At 43.4% G+C, this 20,364-nt stretch overlaps 1 protein-coding gene and 1 long non-coding RNA gene across 3 annotated transcripts; one reads left to right on the top strand and one right to left on the bottom strand.

The window, feature by feature from the left end:
• Nucleotides 1–889: 889 nt before the first annotated feature.
• On the bottom strand, nucleotides 890–13,670 carry LOC131129908 (uncharacterized). Of its 2 annotated transcripts, none has more exons than XM_058073852.1 (3): nucleotides 12,956–13,670; nucleotides 1,750–11,354; nucleotides 890–1,271 (listed from the first exon to the last, which is right to left on the bottom strand). In XM_058073852.1, the coding sequence occupies exon 2, from the start codon at nucleotides 9,077–9,079 to the stop codon at nucleotides 8,054–8,056; it is 1,026 nt and encodes a 341-aa protein (XP_057929835.1). In that variant the 5' UTR covers nucleotides 9,080–11,354; nucleotides 12,956–13,670; the 3' UTR covers nucleotides 890–1,271; nucleotides 1,750–8,053. Both variants share the same exon structure in this region, with proteins under 2 accessions (XP_057929835.1, XP_057929836.1).
• A 259-nt stretch (nucleotides 13,671–13,929) lies between these two features.
• On the top strand, nucleotides 13,930–17,946 carry LOC131129910 (uncharacterized). Its single transcript, XR_009129919.1, has 6 exons — nucleotides 13,930–14,020; nucleotides 15,099–15,205; nucleotides 15,294–15,454; nucleotides 15,594–15,708; nucleotides 16,472–16,566; nucleotides 16,799–17,946. It is a non-coding gene; the product is annotated as an uncharacterized LOC131129910 (long non-coding RNA).
• The last annotated feature ends 2,418 nt before the right edge of the window (nucleotides 17,947–20,364 follow it).

The following is a 20,364-nucleotide window of genomic DNA, read 5'->3' as shown; positions in this document are numbered from 1 at the left end:
CCAACTGGTGGAAATGTATATCAGCTGTAACTTCCTTCCACATGGTCGGATATGCCTCAAATTTTTTCTGGTGGTCTGGGGTACACTCTGGTCTATGACTGTGTGTGCACATACTGTATAGCGCCACCAACAGGCAGAGATGTACATCTGCCGTAACTTCCTGATTCATGGTCAGATTGTCTTGAAATTTTTTTTGGTGTGTTGGGTCAATCTCTAGTTTGTTATACTGTGTACATACTCTAAGGCGCCACCAACTGGTTGAAATGTATATCTGCCGCAACTTCCTTCCACATGGTCGGATCTTCTCCAAATCAGTCTGTGTACATATAGCGCCACCAACTGTTTGAATTGTATAACTCCATCCTATATGGTCTGATTTTTTCTATGGTGGCAGACAGGACATGACCATGTACCCACCTTAGACTGTATAGCGCCACCAACCTCCAGAAAAGTAGAACTACATTCTACATAGTCTGTCTGTCCCAAGACTTTTAGGGAGTTGTGACATCAAACAGGACATGAGCACATACCCACCTTTGAAAGAGTTGTCAATATCTGTCATAGCACCCTGCCACACAGTCAATTATGGACACAATTATGCTGACATTCATCATTATACCATCCTTCTATGCTGTTCATCCTCCACATGGGTCATAGGTGTGCTGGAACCAATCCCAGCTATATCTTGATGTGCCATGCTGGTGGACTCCATCACGATTGCTGGTTGGGTCCTTGGTCTGTGAAGCATCTCTGTGGTCTACCCAGGGTCAAAGTGGGTGGAGTGTTTTGCAGGATAGCAGCAGAGACCGAGTTGACATTGTAGATTGTCTAAACTATGAATGAACACGTGTGGGGTTATGTACTAAACATGCAGAAATGACAAAAGCAGTTATGTCAAGCCAATTTATTTTATTTAGTGCCAATTCTAATCATCATATGGAAGTTATCTAGAAAGAGAACCAACTGAACCCCACACGAGCAAGCACTTGGCAACGGAGGCAAGGAAAAACTCTGAGAAACCTTGGACAGAACCCAGGCTCTATGGGGCGGCCTTCTGTCTCGACCGGTTGGGTTGAGAGGGATGACATGGAGAGATGGTAGGTAGACAGTGGTGAAGAAAGGACAGAGGGTTAAGAATGGGTGGAGGAAAGGATCAGCAGTTGCAGTCCCACGATGACCAGTTCCTGGAATCACCAGTATCCTATCTAGTCATCAATGGGTGGATGTCAAGGTGCAACGGTGGGTGCTCCTCTGGAAGCAGCCAGCATTCACTACAGGTCAGAGAAAGAGTGAAAGCAAATGTGTTAGTAAACTTGCTATGATCATATAAAAAGTCAAAGAAGACAGCATGAGGAAGGTTTTTTTTACTACAAGTACCATGGCATTCTATGTATAATTTTAGTAGCACAAGCACAAGGCCCCCATACATTTTGGTTAACAGGTTAACATTTTTCCCCTGCAGAACATAAACTCATCTAAGATTCTGTGCCCCATTTAGCATAGTGGAGGTGTTTCCAACTTCCAGCTAATTAAAGCTAGTTGGTCAAAAAGAAATTGTTTTTATGTGACTGGCAACATTTCAAGATGTATTTTATTTACTAAGCAAAGTTTAACTTGTGGTCTGGAGCCCGGTTTACGTATCGGGAGAAATCACATGCGAGTATAATGTCAAGTGGCAAAAAAGTCAAGTGTTTCACACATGAACAGAATTTGACCAATATGAATAGTGAAAACAGCTCCATATCTTACCACATGCAGCAGTTGTCAGAGGACACTCACACCGTCAGAGGGGTCTTGTCCTGTTGATGAAAACTCACATGCATGCAAACGACTACATTGCTATTATAATAGTTGGTATGATGCACTTATGGGATTAGTTTTACTTCTATGCTATTCTACTGCTACTATGTTAAATCTACGCATGTACTTCTACTGCTACTATGTTAAATCTACGCATGTACTTCTACTGCTACTATGTTAACATACGCATGCACTTCTACTGCTACTATGTTTAATATAAAGATCATGTGCGTGGAACTGAAGACAGCCGGCAACTGGAAAGACAAGAGCAGAGGTTAGTCACAATATACATTCACATATTTACATGTTTACATGTTTACATGTTTACATGTTTACATGTTTACATGTTTACATGTTTACATGTTTACATGTTTACATGTTTACATATTCACATATTCATTTACATATTTACATTGCCCTCATTGTTTGCATTACCGTGTCTGAAAAAACATATTTTTCGCCAGTGATTGACAAACACAATCCACCGTTCTCGGAAGAGTAAACTCACGGATTGGAAAATGTCCACTGGTTAGAAAAATACCAACGTGTTCAGAAAAGTCTTAGTTTTAATCCCTTTGATTCTTAATTTTGGGCAGTGGTTGAATTTTGCGCCAGTGATTGACTAATACAATTTGGTTAGAAAAATAACTGTTGAAAAAGGTTTGAATCCCTTTAGTATTTAACTTTAAGGCAGACAGGCGGTAACTATCAAGACAAGAGGACAGGTGAGTGAGGCAGCACTGGGATCATTTCATCAGGTACTATTTACATATATACACATTTACATATTTACATATATACATATTTACATATATACATATTTACACTATTTAAAATACATGCAGATGTTACAATATTTACATGTTTACAATATTTACATGTTTACAATATTTACATGTTTACATTATGTACATGTTAATTTACTGGTTTGACAGAAATTGGGATCTTAACTCGTGGATTGTAAATTGTCCACTGGTTGAACCTAAACCTATTTTACACTATACACTACACTTACACGTTCATTCAGTGATTGACAAATACAATCCACCGTTCTCGTGGGCAAGTAAACTCGTGGATTGTAAATTGTCCACTGGTTGAACCTAAACCTATTTTACACTATACACTACACTTACACCATAAGACTGCCAGAAGAACGCTGAAGTGGAATGTGTATGTGTGTGTGTTTTAAATTTAGTGTTTAAAAGAGCACAAAATCCCTTCATGATCACTGAAATAAGTGGGCATCACAACCGATTCTACATCAAAGTGTGATGTTTTGACATATACATGGTCAATTAGTGTACCCTTTTCTGTGGTAGGATGTTTGACTGACTGGCAGAACCCTTTCGTAGCCATGAATGTGCTGATAGTGGAAGATTTTAACAAATTTTCATTAAAATCTCCCAGTACGACAATGCTGGCGTACTTCTGGTGCAACCAATCCAGCAGCGTGCCAAGGTGACCTTGAAACAACGCCATTGGATAGGAGGGTGGTCGATACACAACTGCTATTAACACACTGGGTGAGGAGCAGTTCACCAGTAAAACTTCCAAGTTGAAGTTTGGGGCGGAGACAACACTACAGTGCAGGTGGTCTGCAATGTACATGCCAACTCCGCCATGCTGTTGCCCTTGTAATTCTACCAAAGCAGGGTTACTGCTGGAGTAAGACAAACATCGTGGTTGGCTATGGAAATGATACCCAGGAATGGTTACACTGCTGGGTGTACATGCCGTTGGCAGCCACGTTTCTGTCACAGCGATGCAGTTAGGCTGCAGGTGCTGTGTACATGCTGCCAAATCTGACGCATGTTTCGTCAAATTTTGGACATTCATCAAATAAATTGTGAAATGTGGTGGTTGTACATTTGTTTGTGTTGGTTCACTTTCTGTCAAAAATGCTGGCATCCTACCTACAGCATTCTTAATGGCATCATTACAGTAAATCTTTTCGGCATTAAACTTTTCAATAATCAAACCGTCTAAAGCTGTGACCCGACTCAATGCAACATACGCCTGCCCTGCGGAAAACACCCTGTCTAGAGACACAACTACATTGCTCACGGTAACACCCTGGACTTTATGTACCGTGCAAGCCCAAGCGAGCTTCAGAGGGAACTGGCGACGCATGCCACCGCTTTTAGTTACTTTTTCTTCCTCTGGCAGAATAAATGTACTGTCTTTTAGCGTGACAGACTCAGCAGTTTGTGCGCGCCTTTGTTGACCTACTTTGGCATCATCAAACTTTATATAGATCTTACTCGGAAATGTGTCATCCTTTTGGAAAAGAACATCAGAGACAGTGCCACTAACCCAGTTAACTAAGCCGTCGTCAATATCGATGTTTTTGCAAAGCATTACACGTGCATCTTTAGCGATGTGCAGAGTTTCCTCTAAACACGTGTTGTAAACCTTGCTGTGGTGCCCTACTTTTCTTTCTAATTTACCGGATTTTTTGTTTTGGCTGAAATCCTCAGCTTTTATTGTTGTGTACTCCGGACAGATCCTGAAAAGCTGTTTTAGATTGTATTCGTTTACTTGTTGATTGGTTGGAAACACATGTAACGCGGAGCTGACCTCACCCGTTTCGCGCTGTTTCAAAAGTTCTATGTCTGTTTCCAACAACGCCGCACCTTTTGGATATTTGCGGAGTCTATTTAGCAATGCTGCAAACTGATTATCTTTTTGCCGGACTATCGTTGTCAGTTCGACAACACTGAAAAGATTTGTCCACAAGTTGAAAGTGGCGTCTTCGACATAAAGAGGCTTTCCTTTGACTGGCGGTAACTGGTAAAAATCCCCGACGGCGATGATGCTGACGTTGCCAAATGCAGCATAGTCACCGGTTTGCTTAATTTGTCGGAGCCTACCATGAATGTACGTCAACAACTTGTGATCAACCATCGATATTTCATCAATAATCAAAATTTGGAGGTCCGCAAACTTGGCACGCAAGGAATTGACCGTTTCCTCACCCAGTGGTGTGTAAGGCAAACGGGTATCCTTGCCGATGCTCAATGTGCTGTGTATTGTTGTGGCATTCAAATTGTAAGCAGCAATCCCTGTTGGTGCAGCTAGACAGACAGAAATATTGTCCGGTTGCCGACACATTGTTGACAACAACCTGGTAGCCTCATATTGGATGGCTTTAATTAGGTGGCTTTTTCCTGTCCCGGCACCACCTGTGATGAATAAGTGTAAAGGCTCGGGTTTTCTCCCACCTACTTTATCAAGGCACCACTGTCTAATTTTGTAAAAAATGTCCATTTGAGTATTATTTAGGGAGCGTATCAATGCCAAGCCATCATTTCGACTCATTGACTTTTGCTTTTGTAAGTTTAGAGCGGTTCTATTTTCATTTGCCAAGTCAGGTATTACTTCTGCCTCTTCTTCGACCAACTGTTGTTTTTCCCGGCGTTCTTCTTCGCATTGTAGCCTTTCCAATTCTTGCTCTGGACACAGCAGACACCACGCATCCTCAGCAACACCGCTGTGATCAATAGATCTTTGGATGCTGTCCAGTTCATCCCCGTCGCTGTCGAAATGTTGTTTATTTGTTTCCACTATGGATTGAACAGAATGCATCGACCCATCATTTAATCGGACCGCACCATTGTCATAAAATTCTTCAAATGTTGGGCAGTTGGCAGGTCTTAACTGCAAATCCACCCGGTATGGCAGATACAACTGCAAAAGGCTACGATAATACAACTCAGGGTTTTTGGTTTCTGAAAAGCGCGCAGAGCGTACTACGGCAGGTTTAGTCCGTGTACGTTTTGTCACATGTCCGTAGTTGTTTTTAAGTTCTATTTTGGATGCCGACCTTTCGTTTTTGCTAATGATGCGGTATTCCGAAGCAAATTGTGCCAAGCACATATCATTAAACGTGTCGTCGTTTGGTCTGTTTTTATAACGGTCGACAATGCTGGTCATCCACATGTCTTCCGTTGTTAATTCGGCCGATGAAGCTTTTTGACGCAAAACACTCACAGGCAAACTCATTTTGACCACATTGTCCCCTGTTGGAACAAAAACTACTTTGCGCGAGCATTCCTTAAGATGCATATTTGTCACCCGGTAAACGGCCTCTTGTGCACACACGTCTCTATTGTGCAGGTACACACTGCCAAGACCTTTTAAGGCCTCTTTGGCACTGACGTTTGCCTGTTTGGATGCTTCTTTCTGGGCATTACTCAGCAGCAATCCAATCTCCCTCTCAGCTTTGGAAATATACGAGATTATATAAACCACGCACGCATACGCATCAACGACATACTGGATGTCCATATTAGCATTCCAGCATTTAAGCAGAGGTTTGCTGTATGGATTGATCCAAACCTCATTGATTTGACGCTTCATTATGACTTCCGTACGACGACCCACGCGGCGATGTGCGGCCTCTAAAGTATTTTGTGTTATACCGAGACTATGGAACAAATGTTCCACGCTTTGATATGCGTGGTTCTCGTCAGCCAGGGCTGTTTTAATGGATTTTATGATTTCCGACGCCTCTTCTGCTTTCATGTTTACGGCATTTTGGGATGCTTTTGGACATGTGCATGTTTTAACACCGGTTGATTGGCTAACCTAACAAGTGCATGTTTTTTGTCCCTGTCCGTCAAACTGATGGCTAATAAATGTTCGTCCTGACACAGGTTTGGGAAAACCGAAACGACACACTGTGTTTTTCTTTTTGCACGTTTTAGAGTGTCTCTTAGAATGCTGCTGTACGGAAGACACTGTCTCTGTCAATCCTTCATCCTGTGGCTGCAATTCACAAGTAACATATCTATCAATAAACTTTGTGACTTCTTCATCTAAGTTCACTTCAATACGTGGGGCATTCTCGACCCAGAACAAACAATGTACATGCGGGGAACCACGCTGCTGAAATTCCACCCGGTAAAAATAGTCTACAACTTTGCCAATCGGTTGGCTCGAAGACATTATCACCTCTCTGAGAAAGACATGCCACCGGAAATCAAACATCCGTGCAGCAGTCACAGGATTCCGTCTCAACAAATCACACCTGTCAGCCCACTCCAACTCTGCAGCCGTTTGCGTTCTACCCTCTTGCCTCAAAACACAGTCTACCAAGTTTTGCCACTGTAAATCAGCAGACGAAAAAGAGCAAAACCACGTGGGAACACCAAGCTGACGCACACAAGCCAAAATATCGCGCTGCGTACTCTGCCAAAAGGCTGGAGTGCCTCTGATGGGCTTCAGAAAACGATAGCCCTGGTCACATTCCAACAATGTCTTTAACGACTCATCGTTGGTCAACAAATCCTTGGCCATTTTTGCCACCAAACCAGCAATTCCTTTGCGTAAAGCAATGGAAATGCTCGACACCACCTGCACAAGTTCACACAAGTACTGAGCATAGAATATGTATTCCACATTCTGCCCAAACCGCTTATCAGCATGCATGATACGATTATTGAAATATCGCGATGCCGTCAGCCTATATTGTCGAGTGTCATGAAACGTGAAACGGCCGCGTGGAAACAACACTGGGAAACATCTAGCTTCATTCGAATGGTCAGAAAGCAACCTCACAGGATTATTGCCTTCTGCCGGAGCCACATTCAATATATTGTCGTAATACTGATCTAGCGCTTCCTGACCAATGTCAACTGGCATTAAACATGTGTCCTGAAACATGCAGTGTTGCTGTCTATCATGGAGAAGCTCATCTTCTGCATCTAGAGGCGGTGTGACATCTACTGCAGGAACACTGTCCTCCACCTGAGAGGCATCAGGTTCCCTACAAAAGTCATTGACCCACTCCTCGTTGTACTCTATATCTTCATAATGCACATTAGACTCTTTCAGATACCTCAAGGCTTCACGAATGTGCATGCTGTCAACAAAATGGTACTCGTAGTGTCCTTTGTAAGTCAGCTTCCTTTTGAGTTTGACACGGAGCATAGAGCCTTCCATATTGGACTGTGGCAACAAATTTTTCGTTTCTACAACATTGGCCGGAACACAAGTCACAGGCCCATGGACACCATTTTGCCCCCCTTTAGGCAAAGCTAGCATTTTCATGAAGGGGATATTTAGTGCAATTAAGTGTTGCTCTAAGCTGTTTAAGCAAGCCAGCTCAGGAGGAATCGGGTCCACCCCCAAATTATTTGCCACACATTCAGGTGGGAATTCCCCTTTGCTAATCTTGTAATGGCAAGTGTAGCAAACCCACAGCTGCCCTCTACCAGACTCCAACAACAAAAATTTGTGCAAATAATCCTCATTAATGCACGTGTTCACAAGAGAAGCACTTGCACTTTTGCTGTAATGCTCTGTGACACTGCAGGACCTGATGTTTAAACATCAACCTATGGCACACACAGCAGACAAATTGGGGCCCATTCTTCACTTTCTCTAAAAAATTCTCAACAACAACATCAAATTCTTCCTCTCGCAACTTTGCAGCATGCCTTCGTGCCTTCACATCTGCAATGACACGCATTTTGCGTTCTAAATTACTGTGATATTTCTTCATACTGGCTAGTTTGACACTGGCCCGGTGCCTTGTATCCATTTTATATTTTTTGACGCCCTGCATAACGACCCTGGCCCGATGCAAGCTGTCACTTCTATACTTACTCGCACTATACATCTTGACCCTGTCCCGATGCAAGCTGTCACTTCTATACTTACTCACACTACACAACTTGACCCTGTCCCGATGCAAGCTGTCACCTCTATACTTACTCACACTACACATCTTGACCCTGTCCCGATGCAAGCTGTCACGTCTATACTTACTCACACTACACATCTTGACCCTGTCCCGATGCAAGCTGTCATTCCTATACTTAAAGATGCTAGATGTTTTAACTCTATTTTTATGAATGACATCATTTCTATACTTTTCAACACTCCTCGTCTTCTTTCTCTGCCTAAAGACTGCTTGTTCTCTGTAATTCTTCATAGTCATTACCTTCTTTGTCTCCCTTATGCTCATGTCAGCGACATATTTACATCTGTTGTCCAGGGCCCTTTTCCTTTTTAGATATTTGGACGGGCTTACACGTGGAACCATGGACTGATGTTTTTCTTTGCCTGTTTCAACAACATCATTCAAACCAACTGCTACTTCACTATCAGCGCAAATTACTTGATGCCGATGTGACCTGGTACCATACTGACTGACCTGAGATGTACCCAGGGCTCGACAATAACGTTGTACCGATGGCCCGGGGCAAGTTAAAACAAAATTGGGGCAAGTAAATCCAATCATTAATATTCCCGTCGGGCAAGTGCACTTTAGCATGCCGTACTGCCAAGAGTTTTTTTTAAAGCGGTTCTTGTTGGGTGTTGGTAAAACACGGACTGCGTAATTCCAGTGGTAATTTGCAAACCAATCCTTGCAAATCTTGAAATGGACCAATCAGAATCGTTTATTTAGACCGCGGTCCGTAATCCACAGTCCGCGTTTTACCCACACCCGTTCTTGTTCGCGATCAACCAATCAGCGATCGTTTTACTAGGAAAACATCTATCATGGCGTCCCTGCCAACATCGTCTAATTCTTCAACAATTTCTGAAGGAAAACACCAAAAGTGATGAAACAGTGCCTCCTAAACAAGTATTTTATTAGCGGCAGCAAATCAAATGATGGCACAGGTGAGTGAATCACATTGCTGTGACAATTTGAAGTGGTCACAATGAAACACCACCCATTAGATCCAATACCAAGTGCTGATTTTGCACAAGCTACAAAACCTAGCGGTTTCATTTCTGTGTATTTTTCTCACCTTTGCTTCACAAATTATTGTTTGACCATTGAGCATTTTTTCTGGATTAAAAACACTTTACTAGTACACAAATGTGTCTATTCAATAATGTTTCATTGTGGTGCACAACTTATAAATATCACTGCTTACTACGACTACCATGTGTAAGGTAGCATGGCTTGCCATGTTAACATATATCTCCACAATTTTTCAGACATTCCTCCAAATACAATGCATCAGTACTATTATCTGATGAATTATCAGCATATATTGATATATGATATCATTATGGCAGTCTTTTCATTTTACATGGGGCAAGTTTGGGCAAGTAGTTCTCACCTTAAGGATTCCCCATGGGCAAGTCATTTTTGTTTTTAACGTAGAGCCCTGGATGTACCATTCTGACAAATGCCAAAGCAACTTCCTAACTGACCCTCATTGACACATGTCACACACTCGTAGTGATTACCACTCGAGTTGTCCAAATAAATCCCACGACTGGATTCTGACCTTGAACTATATCTCAACCAACGACCACCGTAAAAAGTAAAGATATTTATTCCTAAACTATCCGCTGCAGCCTGAATTTCCACCTCAGTTGCCCAGCTATTGACATATTTCATTTTGGAAACTCTAATATACTCTGTCAAACAACTGTACTCACTCCTGAGAAGCTTCTCATAATCTCCACAGTGCTTTTCCATATGTTTAACCACATGGAGTCTAATTCTCCTGTGATTTTTCTGTGTGCCACTCACTGCTTGTGATATGGCACGGAAAAAACAGTTGCCGTCAGCAACAATGCTCTCCTTTTTACAGGGAGCTCCCAAGGGTCCAACACGCAAATTGACAGGCACAGTTTTGACTTCACAATCTATATTCAAAAGTTGGCACACATCTTTGGAGTCATTTTGAAGCATTGGACAAAAGGCATGCTGTGTGGTAACAACACTGATGATCTCAACATCAGATGCACATGTACTAGAAATGTCAGCCATTTTAAACTTTTTGCCATCATCACCAGTCATCATCTCCAAGTGACGTTTCCTGTCAGCCACAACAGTCACAACAACACCAGCTATTTCAAAAAGTTTCTCTGCTCCACCAAACCCTGCAGCCAAATTGCTAATGTGATTAGCAAGGGCATCAAGACCACCAAAACAGAACAACACTGGTTCCATCACTGCACACCATGCCATTACAGCTACGCGAGTGCGAATCCACCAGACAATACTGACCAGCATCACAAATGATGGCACAACTACTTTGACAAACTGTAAGAATGCATGTGCTGTACTTGCCAAACATTGTGTGCAAAGCATCATGCAAAGTGACATGAATCCCGTTTTCAATATAATAGCCAGAAACTACATTGACATCACCTAAAGCATAATCATCCTTCACACAAAACTCAAATTTGTGTCCAGCAATCACCTCCTGTTTGGGCAATTCTGTGGCACACAAAAAGTGGGATGGGTGACTAATTACGTGACGTTCCCTTAGAGTAGCATACAACTGATCACCTTCAACAACAGCCATGTCAAGATCAGCAGTATCCCACAACAAGACATTTTTAATACTGTGTAAAGCAGTGGCACAAAAGGCAATCGCCATACACTGTGTTCCTGCATACTTAAACCTTGTATTGCCTTAATGAAATGACCCTTTGACCACCTTTTGTAACCCACCTGTTGGTACCTCCACTGGTGACAGTGAAGATACTTCTTCCCTACCTTTTGTTGCAACTGCACAGTCAACAGCTTGGGTAGCCTTGGGTGTGCGTCGCATACGGAAACCCTTCTTTCGTGGCATCTAAAAGAAAACAATGAAATCAATGTCAGTTCACACGCCATGTACTTAAGCTTCTAAATGCTCTTTTCCATGCTCTCTGGTTACCCCGTGTGTGCGTGGGTTTTCTCCGTGCCCCCCATTGGCGATGCCATATTGTCCATAGGCAAGAAAGTGGGTGTGAATGGTTGTCTATATGTGCCCTGTGATTGGCTGGCAACCAGGATGTACCCCTCTCGCCCGAATACAACTGGGATAGACTCCAGCAGCAGCAGTAGAAAATGAATGAACATATCCATACATTTTACGTACTGCCTATCCTCACAAGGGTCGCGGGCATGCTGGAGCCTACCCCAGCTATATTCAGGCGAGAGGTGGACTACATCCTGGTCACCAGCAAAACACAGGGCACATAGACAACCATTCACAGTCACATTCATGGCCACAGACAATATGGAGTGTGTGTGGGTCAAATGAAAGTGAGTATAAATGGTTGTCTCTATGTGCCCTGTGATTGGTTGACAACCAGGATGTACCCGCCTCTCGCCTGAATACAACTGGGATAGACTCCTGCAGCAGCGGTAGAAAATGAATGAATAAATCCATTTATTTTCTGTGCTGCTTATCCTCACAAGGGTCGTGGGCATGCTGGAGCCTACCCGAGCTGTATTCTGGCAAGAGGTGGACTACACCCTGCTCACCAGCCAAGCATGGGTCACAGAGACAACCATTGACAGTCACATTAATGCCTATGGACAATTTGGATTCGCCAGTGGGGGAGGGGGTACACAGAGAAACACACACGCACAGAATACATGCAAACTCCACACAGAGATAAAATGATAAATCAAACTTTGTCAATAAATACAACTATTATGCAGAAAACATAAATAAATAAACACCAGCTGTGTGTTTTACTGCAAGAGCACCATCTTCCCCCACCCCCCTCATATTGTGTGCGTTTGAGTGGGCACATGCACACTTGGGTGTGGCCCTTTGGATGAATGACGGATTAATCATTGCAAACAAGAAAAATGAAGAAAACTTAAGGTGGACGTCTTCGTGGTTTAGATGAGTGACGGGGTTAAAATCATTGGAAACAGAGAAAGGTAAAAAAGTTGAAAACCTACGGTGCGGTGGCTTCCGTGAGAATTTATTTTCTCCCCGCCCGCTGCGATAAGATGGCGCGGGGGGGGGGGGACCGCCATTTTGGGGCCTGTGGCATCAACGACGCCGCCATTTCGGGGCCTTTGTCATCGGTGCCGCCAATTTGCCCGCTAACGGCTCGTTTAAGGTGCGGCAACAACGAATATAATTTTCGCTATACAGCGTTAAGCTCCGACCGTTCGTGTATCCTGAACAAGCGGCCTACGTGCAGCACCGCCGAATATAACTTGAGCTATATTGAGTTAAGTTCCGACCGTTAGTGTATCCCAAACATGCAGTTACCTTGCGGCGACACCAACGACAACATACAAATACATAAAATTACACACATGTGGAGAAAAAGCCGAAGAAAAAACAAAATGGAGTTAAGCTCCAACCGGACGTGCATTCCTGCGATGGCGCTCATTCTTACAAATGAATATATTTCAGTTTACTAAGTCTATTTAAAAAAAACTCACCTCTATGTCAGCAGATGAAGTCCAACACAATGGCAAACTGCAGTTTCCGTCGAATTTAGGTCCTTTGTCTTTGTCTTTGTCTGAGGCAATGCAAAAAGCGTTCTCTCGAAAAGTTTTCTGTTCGGTCGAGCAGAAAGGGGGGGGAGTGGGCACGCGAAGCAGCATTTATAGCACCATGCACCACACCGTGGAAGAACTGACCAATCGTAGCTCACAAAACCAACCTGTCAGGCTCCGCCTTTGGACAAATGACCAATCATAAGTCACCAAACAAACAACCTATCAGCGATCGTCTGATTGAATGTAATGTGAAAGTTGGGCGGGTCAATATTTTTTAAATTGACCAATCCTGCCTCACTCACCTATCAATCGATCAGCTATTGGCGGAATGAATGTAATTTGAAATTGGGCGAATTAAACCAAACCATGTTTACGTGGACGAACTGAGGGAAAACTAACCAATGGCATTGCATGCTCACTGTATAAATAAGCTGCAAGTGCAACTATCGCCATAACGATGGCAATGCGAGGAAAAGAATTAACCGAGTCCTTGGCGTCTTCCTCCGACAACGCCGACGGTTGCCATGTCAACGAGAGGGGAAATGAGACGCTCTATCTCAACTTCCGCCGAGAAAACGCTGCAAATCTGCAGTAGATTCACCACAACGGCTCTTTTAAGAGCCAACCACTTTTCCATAAAGAGCAAAATGTTCCAATGCATTCCACACACCGCAACGCACTGCTTCAGAATAAAACGTAAACAAATGGTTGTCGAATGGATCTGACCGATTAGAATGATGTACAAAATACTACACGCAGAAAATGACCCAGAGCCTTATTAAATATAACAATAATAAAGTTTACTAACTTAGTAAAACCTCTGAAAATCATTTAATCGCTTACATAAATAAATGCTTAAGTCCAGCGCTTAAGCTTGGTGACGTAGACCGTCATGACGTGCCCCCTTCGCGTCCAAAGGGGTGGAGTTATGAGAGGTCTATGGCGCAGTTTCCGGCAACACAACACAAGACGAGCAGGGCAAGTTATATGGACGACAATACTTCGGTAAGTAGAGCACTTGCAATTTTTAAACTAATACCGACCCCGTCTTCCTTCAAATACGCTGGGTGTTGTTTTTTAATGTCACCGCTATTCTGTTGTGCGTAAGCTAACTTTAGCTATGTTTGCTAGCCACCAAATTGCTCAGCTAACATGGTTCGTTGGGCGAACAAACTTTAACGGGTCTTTGTGTGTACGCCGTGTTTTGCTTAGTTTTACTTTGTTTTTGTAACATGACGTGGTGTCGATATGCTCCGATGGGAAGCTCTTGTGGGAACAGCCGAGGTACTTCCGGAGCTCATTACAAATGTAATACAAGAATATTCAACATTCGCTTTCTACCGCTCACCCCCACGAAGGTCGCGGGGGGTGCTGGAGTCTACTTAGAATTAAATTTGCATGTTTTTGGAATGTGGGAGGAAACCGGAGTACCCGGAGAAAACCCACGCATGCACGGGGAGAACATGCAAACTCCACACAGAGATGGGCAACAGTATTAATTAAAATTATTCATGGTTTTATATACAAAATATTAATTCGAATTATGAATTACTGCATGTTTTCCTGTAATTATATTTGGAGATATAATTAATGTCAATGTGCATTTTTGGCAGGCAAGTGATTAGCGTGCAGACCTCACAGCTAAAAGATGCCAGTTCAATTCCACCCTCGGCCATCTCTGTGTGGAGTTTGCATGTTCTCCCCGTGCATGCGTGGGTTTTCTCCAGGTACTCCGGTTTCCTCCCACATTCCAAAAACATGCTAGGTTAATTAGCCACTCCAAATTGTCCATAGGTATGAATGTGAGTGTGAATGGTTGTTTGTCTATATGTGCCCTGGGATTGGCTGGCCACCAGTCCAGGGTGTACCCTGCATCACGCCCGAAGACAGCTGGGATAGGCTCCAGCACCCCTTGCGACCCTCGTGAGGATGAGCAATCGAAAATGAATGCATGAATGAATGTGCATTTGAATTCTTTCTTTAGAACTGTGGATTTAAAACGCAATCCAAAAACGATGTACATGAAATTACACAGCACTTTTAAAAACAAACCATCGTAACACTGTTTATGCTCCTTTTTAAGGTGGCGGCCCGTGGCCTGGCAATGTAGGCGCTGCACATTGGAGGATACTTCAAAAGGGGAGCTTCTCAAGCATTACCACGTCAAGCACAGTATTTATGGATGTGGCTGTAAGTACCCTGTCTTCATTTAAGATGTCCTTGCTCCCTTAAAACATGGAACAGTGGTGAAGTGGTATTCTTCCTCGCTATCCTCCAGGAGCTGAACCAAAACCAACTAATCACCAATTAAAGAAGAGAGACAGCCCAGTCATTAAGGACTTGATGTGGAGAACTTTTGCACATAGAGGAACATACGACATACACATGAGCATCAGTGACATGAAGCACAGGTGGCCTACCTTGTTTAATGTCTCACAGGTGAGTATTTGGATTTTTTGTGTTAAACACATTAAGGACTGTAAACAACTACTGTATGTTTCACAGTTATACTTAAGTATGCACTTCACTTTTTGTTGTCACTGGTTCTTTTGTCTCTTCTTGCATATCCCTCTTTCAGGAGAGGAAGGTGCCATAAGGGAGACGAAAGGACACCAAAACTGATGTCCTTGTTTCCAGCAAGGAAAAGCGTTGTCAGAGGAAGAATTCAAGCACAGACAAACATTCTATTTCAGGTATTAAAACCATCCTCCACCTATTAAATTTGTACCTTACCTGCAATAGTCATCATTCCACCTGTCTCATTCACATTTCTCTCCATTCTCTGTTCACATCATACAGCTGACATTTATCTTGTCTGACTCTCTCTCCTATTTATTACTCATCCTTTCCTCCAGTCTTTCTAAAAGGAACTATACGTATGTACGAAGTACACAAAATATCGCACGATATGTCTGTCGTCAGCGACTAAGAAAACATGTTAATTTGAAATAAAGATGTGACAACAAGCCTTCTGTAGGTGCACAGCGCACAGACACAATGTCAGGGCAGGAAAAGTGAAACAATAACCCGCATAGCACCTGAGTGACATGACCTCTGCTTTTAGTTACTGTGACTGAGAGTAAGAAGCAACATAGTCGTCCATCCTACCTGCTTAAGCTACACAAGCCTGAATAGATATCACTGTGACAACAGATACTGCCGCTTCATTCCTGCTGCTAGTTGCAATACAGATTTTTTTTATTTCACTCCAGCAACAGCCACAATAGCCACAATCTTACATACAGCCACTTGAACAGTTTTTGGTTTTTCTTCCTTAGTTTTCTGTTTCCAATCTCTCACATCCTTTGCACACCGCACCACAATATCCAGTTATATTCACGCGCCTGGAAAAATTTTAGGTCTGATTTTTTTTTTGCTCGCATCACTACTTACAAACTTCCCTCTCATGTAAATTCTATAGAAATGTTTGAGACTTAAACACTTTCTGTCCGGCAGATGGAATCCAACGTGAGCAGACAAGGGACGTTGTCATCCGATGCCTTATTGACTATCTTGCAGGAGATGCCAGTGCCCTATTCCAGGACTTTGAGGTTGGTATACTACTGTACTTTTCATGCTTTTCAAGGTTTTAACATTTTAGCAAATGTAATCTCAAGTGCACAGCTGCAGTACAGTTATTTTTTCTTCACTACACACAAAGATGGAGCTGCTTTTTGTATGCTATAAAGCAACTGTGGACAACAGAAGACAGTACGTGCTACTTCTCTTGTGACGTGCAAGTTGAACGTGAACTCCTAACAGCTGTCTTTACAATGTCTGCAGGATGCTGAGGATGGATCAACCAGCATTCAAGAAAAGATGGCATAGTGATTGAGGGCAGCACCGTCCACAGCACTCTTGGGGATCTTAGCCAAGCCTGCTACTATCTGATGGGACTGACGTATGCACGAGACCTGCGGTTCCCCAAGACCCTGTCATCCAGTTTTATGGTGTTCCAGAAAGTACTGCTGGATCTGGATTTATGGAAACCTTTCAAAGACTTCAAAAACTGAAGAATTACCTCCTGTATGTTTTTGGTGGCAGCTACACAGTGGTCAAGTGGTTAGCGCACAGACCTAACAGCTAGGAGACCAGGGTTCAATTCCACCCTCGGCCATCTCTGTGTTGAATTTGCATGTTCTCCCCTTGCATGCGTGAATGCGGGTACTCCGGTTTCCTCCCACATTCCAAAAAACAAGCTATGTTAATTGGCAACTCCAAATTGTCCATAGGTATGAATGTAAACATACACATTAACTTTCTTTATTGTCATTGCACAATAACACAGCAGTGAAATTGCCACTGAAATGTTGTTGCCTGGCTCCTGTAATGTGAATGGTTGTTTGTCTATATGTGCCCTGTGATTGGCTGGCCACCATTCCAGGGTGTACCCCGCCTCTCGCCCGTAGACAGCTGGGATAGGCTCCAGCACTTGTGAGGACAAAGCGGTAGAAAATGACTGAATGTTGTTGGTGGCCACTATTCAAAACGATGCTTTCTGAGTGATTTTTTGTTGGTGAGGTTTACCTGTCCTAAGTATAGAAGTTTCATGTGTTAATGTTTATTAAAGTGTCTTAATGCCATGAGAATGTCATTCTTTCTGCATTTCAGCCATGTGCTGCATCAATTTCTGCCAGATGCTCATATGCTCATTTTGATGTTGATGTACCCTGAGGTTATATAGTTAAAATGGAGATTTCTCAGACTTTGTCCAATAATGATGGCGAGATGACACCCCGTGAGGCTTTGAACCATTTCAATCAACTGGTTCGACAAATGATTCATTTCTTGATGTGCTTCATGTGCACACGAAACCACCTGCTGGCCTTGGATAGAATTACAGGCAACTGTATCTTCATGTGTGATGCATTAAATGCTGATCTGTTTTGGCTCTAGGATATGATTATGTACTACAAAACATTGTAGAACCACTTAATTAACCTAAAAAGCGTAAGATTAAATATACAGTATATATAACATACTGAATGTTTTATTGTCCATCAATGCCATGTATCGTGATATGGCTATCTTCATCATGGTTTTATGTCACCTGGCTGCCATGGTTTCAGGGAAAGTGCTTGTGTAACTAAAAGATGTATGATTGTGTAACCTGGACAGAATATGAAAGATATAATTCTTTTTTATTCAATTATATTTTTTACATCTGCCGTTACTTTGTTATGCATGGGCAGATGGTCTTGAAATTGGGGTATTCTCTGGTCTATGACAGTGTGTGTACATACACTATAGCGCCACCAACTGGTGGAAATGTATATCTGCCGTAACTTCCTTCCACATGGTCGGATCGAGCCCAATTTTTTCTGGTGGTTTAGATTAGATTAGTTTCAACTTTATTGTTATTGCTCATGTCACTGGTACAGAGCAACAAAATGCAGGTTTGGGGTACCCTCTGGTCTATGACTGTGTGTGTACATAGACTGTATAGCGCCACCAACTAGCAGAAATGTATATCTGCTGTAACTTCCTTATGCATGGTCGGATCGTCTCCACATTTTTTTGGCTGGGTCGGGTCACCCTCCACTCTGTGACTGTGTGTGTACATAGACTCTATAGCGCCACCAACTGGTGGAAATGTATATCTGCCCTAACTTCCTCCCACATGGTCGGATCTGCCCGAACTTTTTTCTGGTGGTTCGGGGTACCCTCTGGTCTATGACAGTGTGTGTACATACGCTATAGCGCCACCAACTGGTGGAAATGTATATCTGCCGTAACTTCCTTCCGCACGGTCGGATCGGCCCCAAATTTTTTCTGGTGGTTCGGGGTACCCTCCGGTCCGTTACCGTGTGGGCGCATAGACTCTATAGCGCCACCCGCAGGCGGAAACGTATATCCGCCGCAATTACCTACCGCGCGGTCAGATCGTCGCAAATTTTTTTACGGCGGTTCGGGGCGTCAAACGGGATGTGACCGCGCACCCGCCTCGCCGCCGGCGTCGCCCCCTCCTGGCGGAAAATTGCAAGTGCCGTAACTCCCTTACCGCTTATCCGATCGCCGCGGTTTTTCGTACGGCGCGTCCGCACGCCCGTCCGGTCACACGCGCGCCCCCGACCCGCGCGTACCCCCGACCCGCGCGTACCCCCGACCGCGTCGGGGTGCTCGAGCCCGCTCATCACTGCTCGCAGTTTTAATTAGGGCTCGAGCACTGACCAGTGCGAAAGCCCTATTGTAATCGTAATTAGGGCTCGAGCACTGACCAGTGCGAAAGCCCTATTGTAATCGTAATGTTTATTATTATTAGGGCTCGAGCACTGACCAGTGCGAAAGCCCTATTGTAATCGTAATGTTTATTATTATTATTATTAGGGCTCGAGCACTGACCAGTGCGAAAGCCCTATTGTAATCGTAATGTTTATTAGGGCTCGAGCACTGACCAGTGCGAAAGCCCTATTGTAATCGTTCCGTTTCTTTTTATTAGGGCTCGAGCACTGACCAGTGCGAAAGCCCTATTGTAATCGTAATGTTTATTATTATTATTATTAGGGCTCGAGCACTGACCAGTGCGAAAGCCCTATTGTAATCGTAATGTTTATTATTATTAGGGCTCGAGCACTGACCAGTGCGAAAGCCCTATTGTAATCGTAATGTTTATTATTATTATTATTATTATTATTATTATTATTATTATTATTCTGCCAACCGTCGGCCTTTTTGAGGGCCTCAACATGCCCGAAAACTCACCAAATTTGGCGAGCGCATCAGGTCTGGCGAAAAATTTTATATTTTATGGGTTTCAAATATAATGTTCCAAAATTGGCTCTCTAGCGCCACCTTGAATTTTAAAAAAAATTAGCCCCCGCCACCAGTTTCACTGATCGTCACGAAACTTGGTGGAGACGTCTATCGTGACAGGACGGACCAAAAAGTCTCAAGAACCCATATTGGAAAACGAACAGGAAGTCGGCCATTTTGGATGGCGCCGGCCTTTTTCGGGCCAGAAGTTGGGGTCGTATCTCGACGAACTCCTCCTAGGGGGTTTGACCGAATGAGTCCGTTGTTGCATCAACGGACACTAGACGGATGGCCGACGTTAAATTGCGAAGGATTTTGGGATATTCCGTACGATGTGGGCGTGGCACGCCCCCAAATTTTGCTCTTTTTCATCTGTCCGGGCCTTGCACGCTGAGCGTAACTGTAGACGTGAATAACTTGGCTCCACGTGGTCAGATCTTCATCATACTTGGTACATGTGATCATGTTCCCGCCCTGAAGGTCCCCGTAGGTCACTTCCTGATTTCGTTGCAGCGCCACCTATTGGCGACAGGCTAAAGGTGTGTCATCTACATGAGGCCTTTTCTGGCAGGAGATTCATCAGATGAACACCGAGG

The sequence above is a fragment of the Doryrhamphus excisus genome, chromosome 5, assembly GCF_030265055.1.
Source record: "Doryrhamphus excisus isolate RoL2022-K1 chromosome 5, RoL_Dexc_1.0, whole genome shotgun sequence".
In the NCBI taxonomy this organism is placed as follows: domain Eukaryota; kingdom Metazoa; phylum Chordata; class Actinopteri; order Syngnathiformes; family Syngnathidae; genus Doryrhamphus; species Doryrhamphus excisus.
The sequence above is the reverse complement of the archived record's forward strand: the minus strand, read 5'-3'. Positions and strand labels throughout refer to the sequence as shown.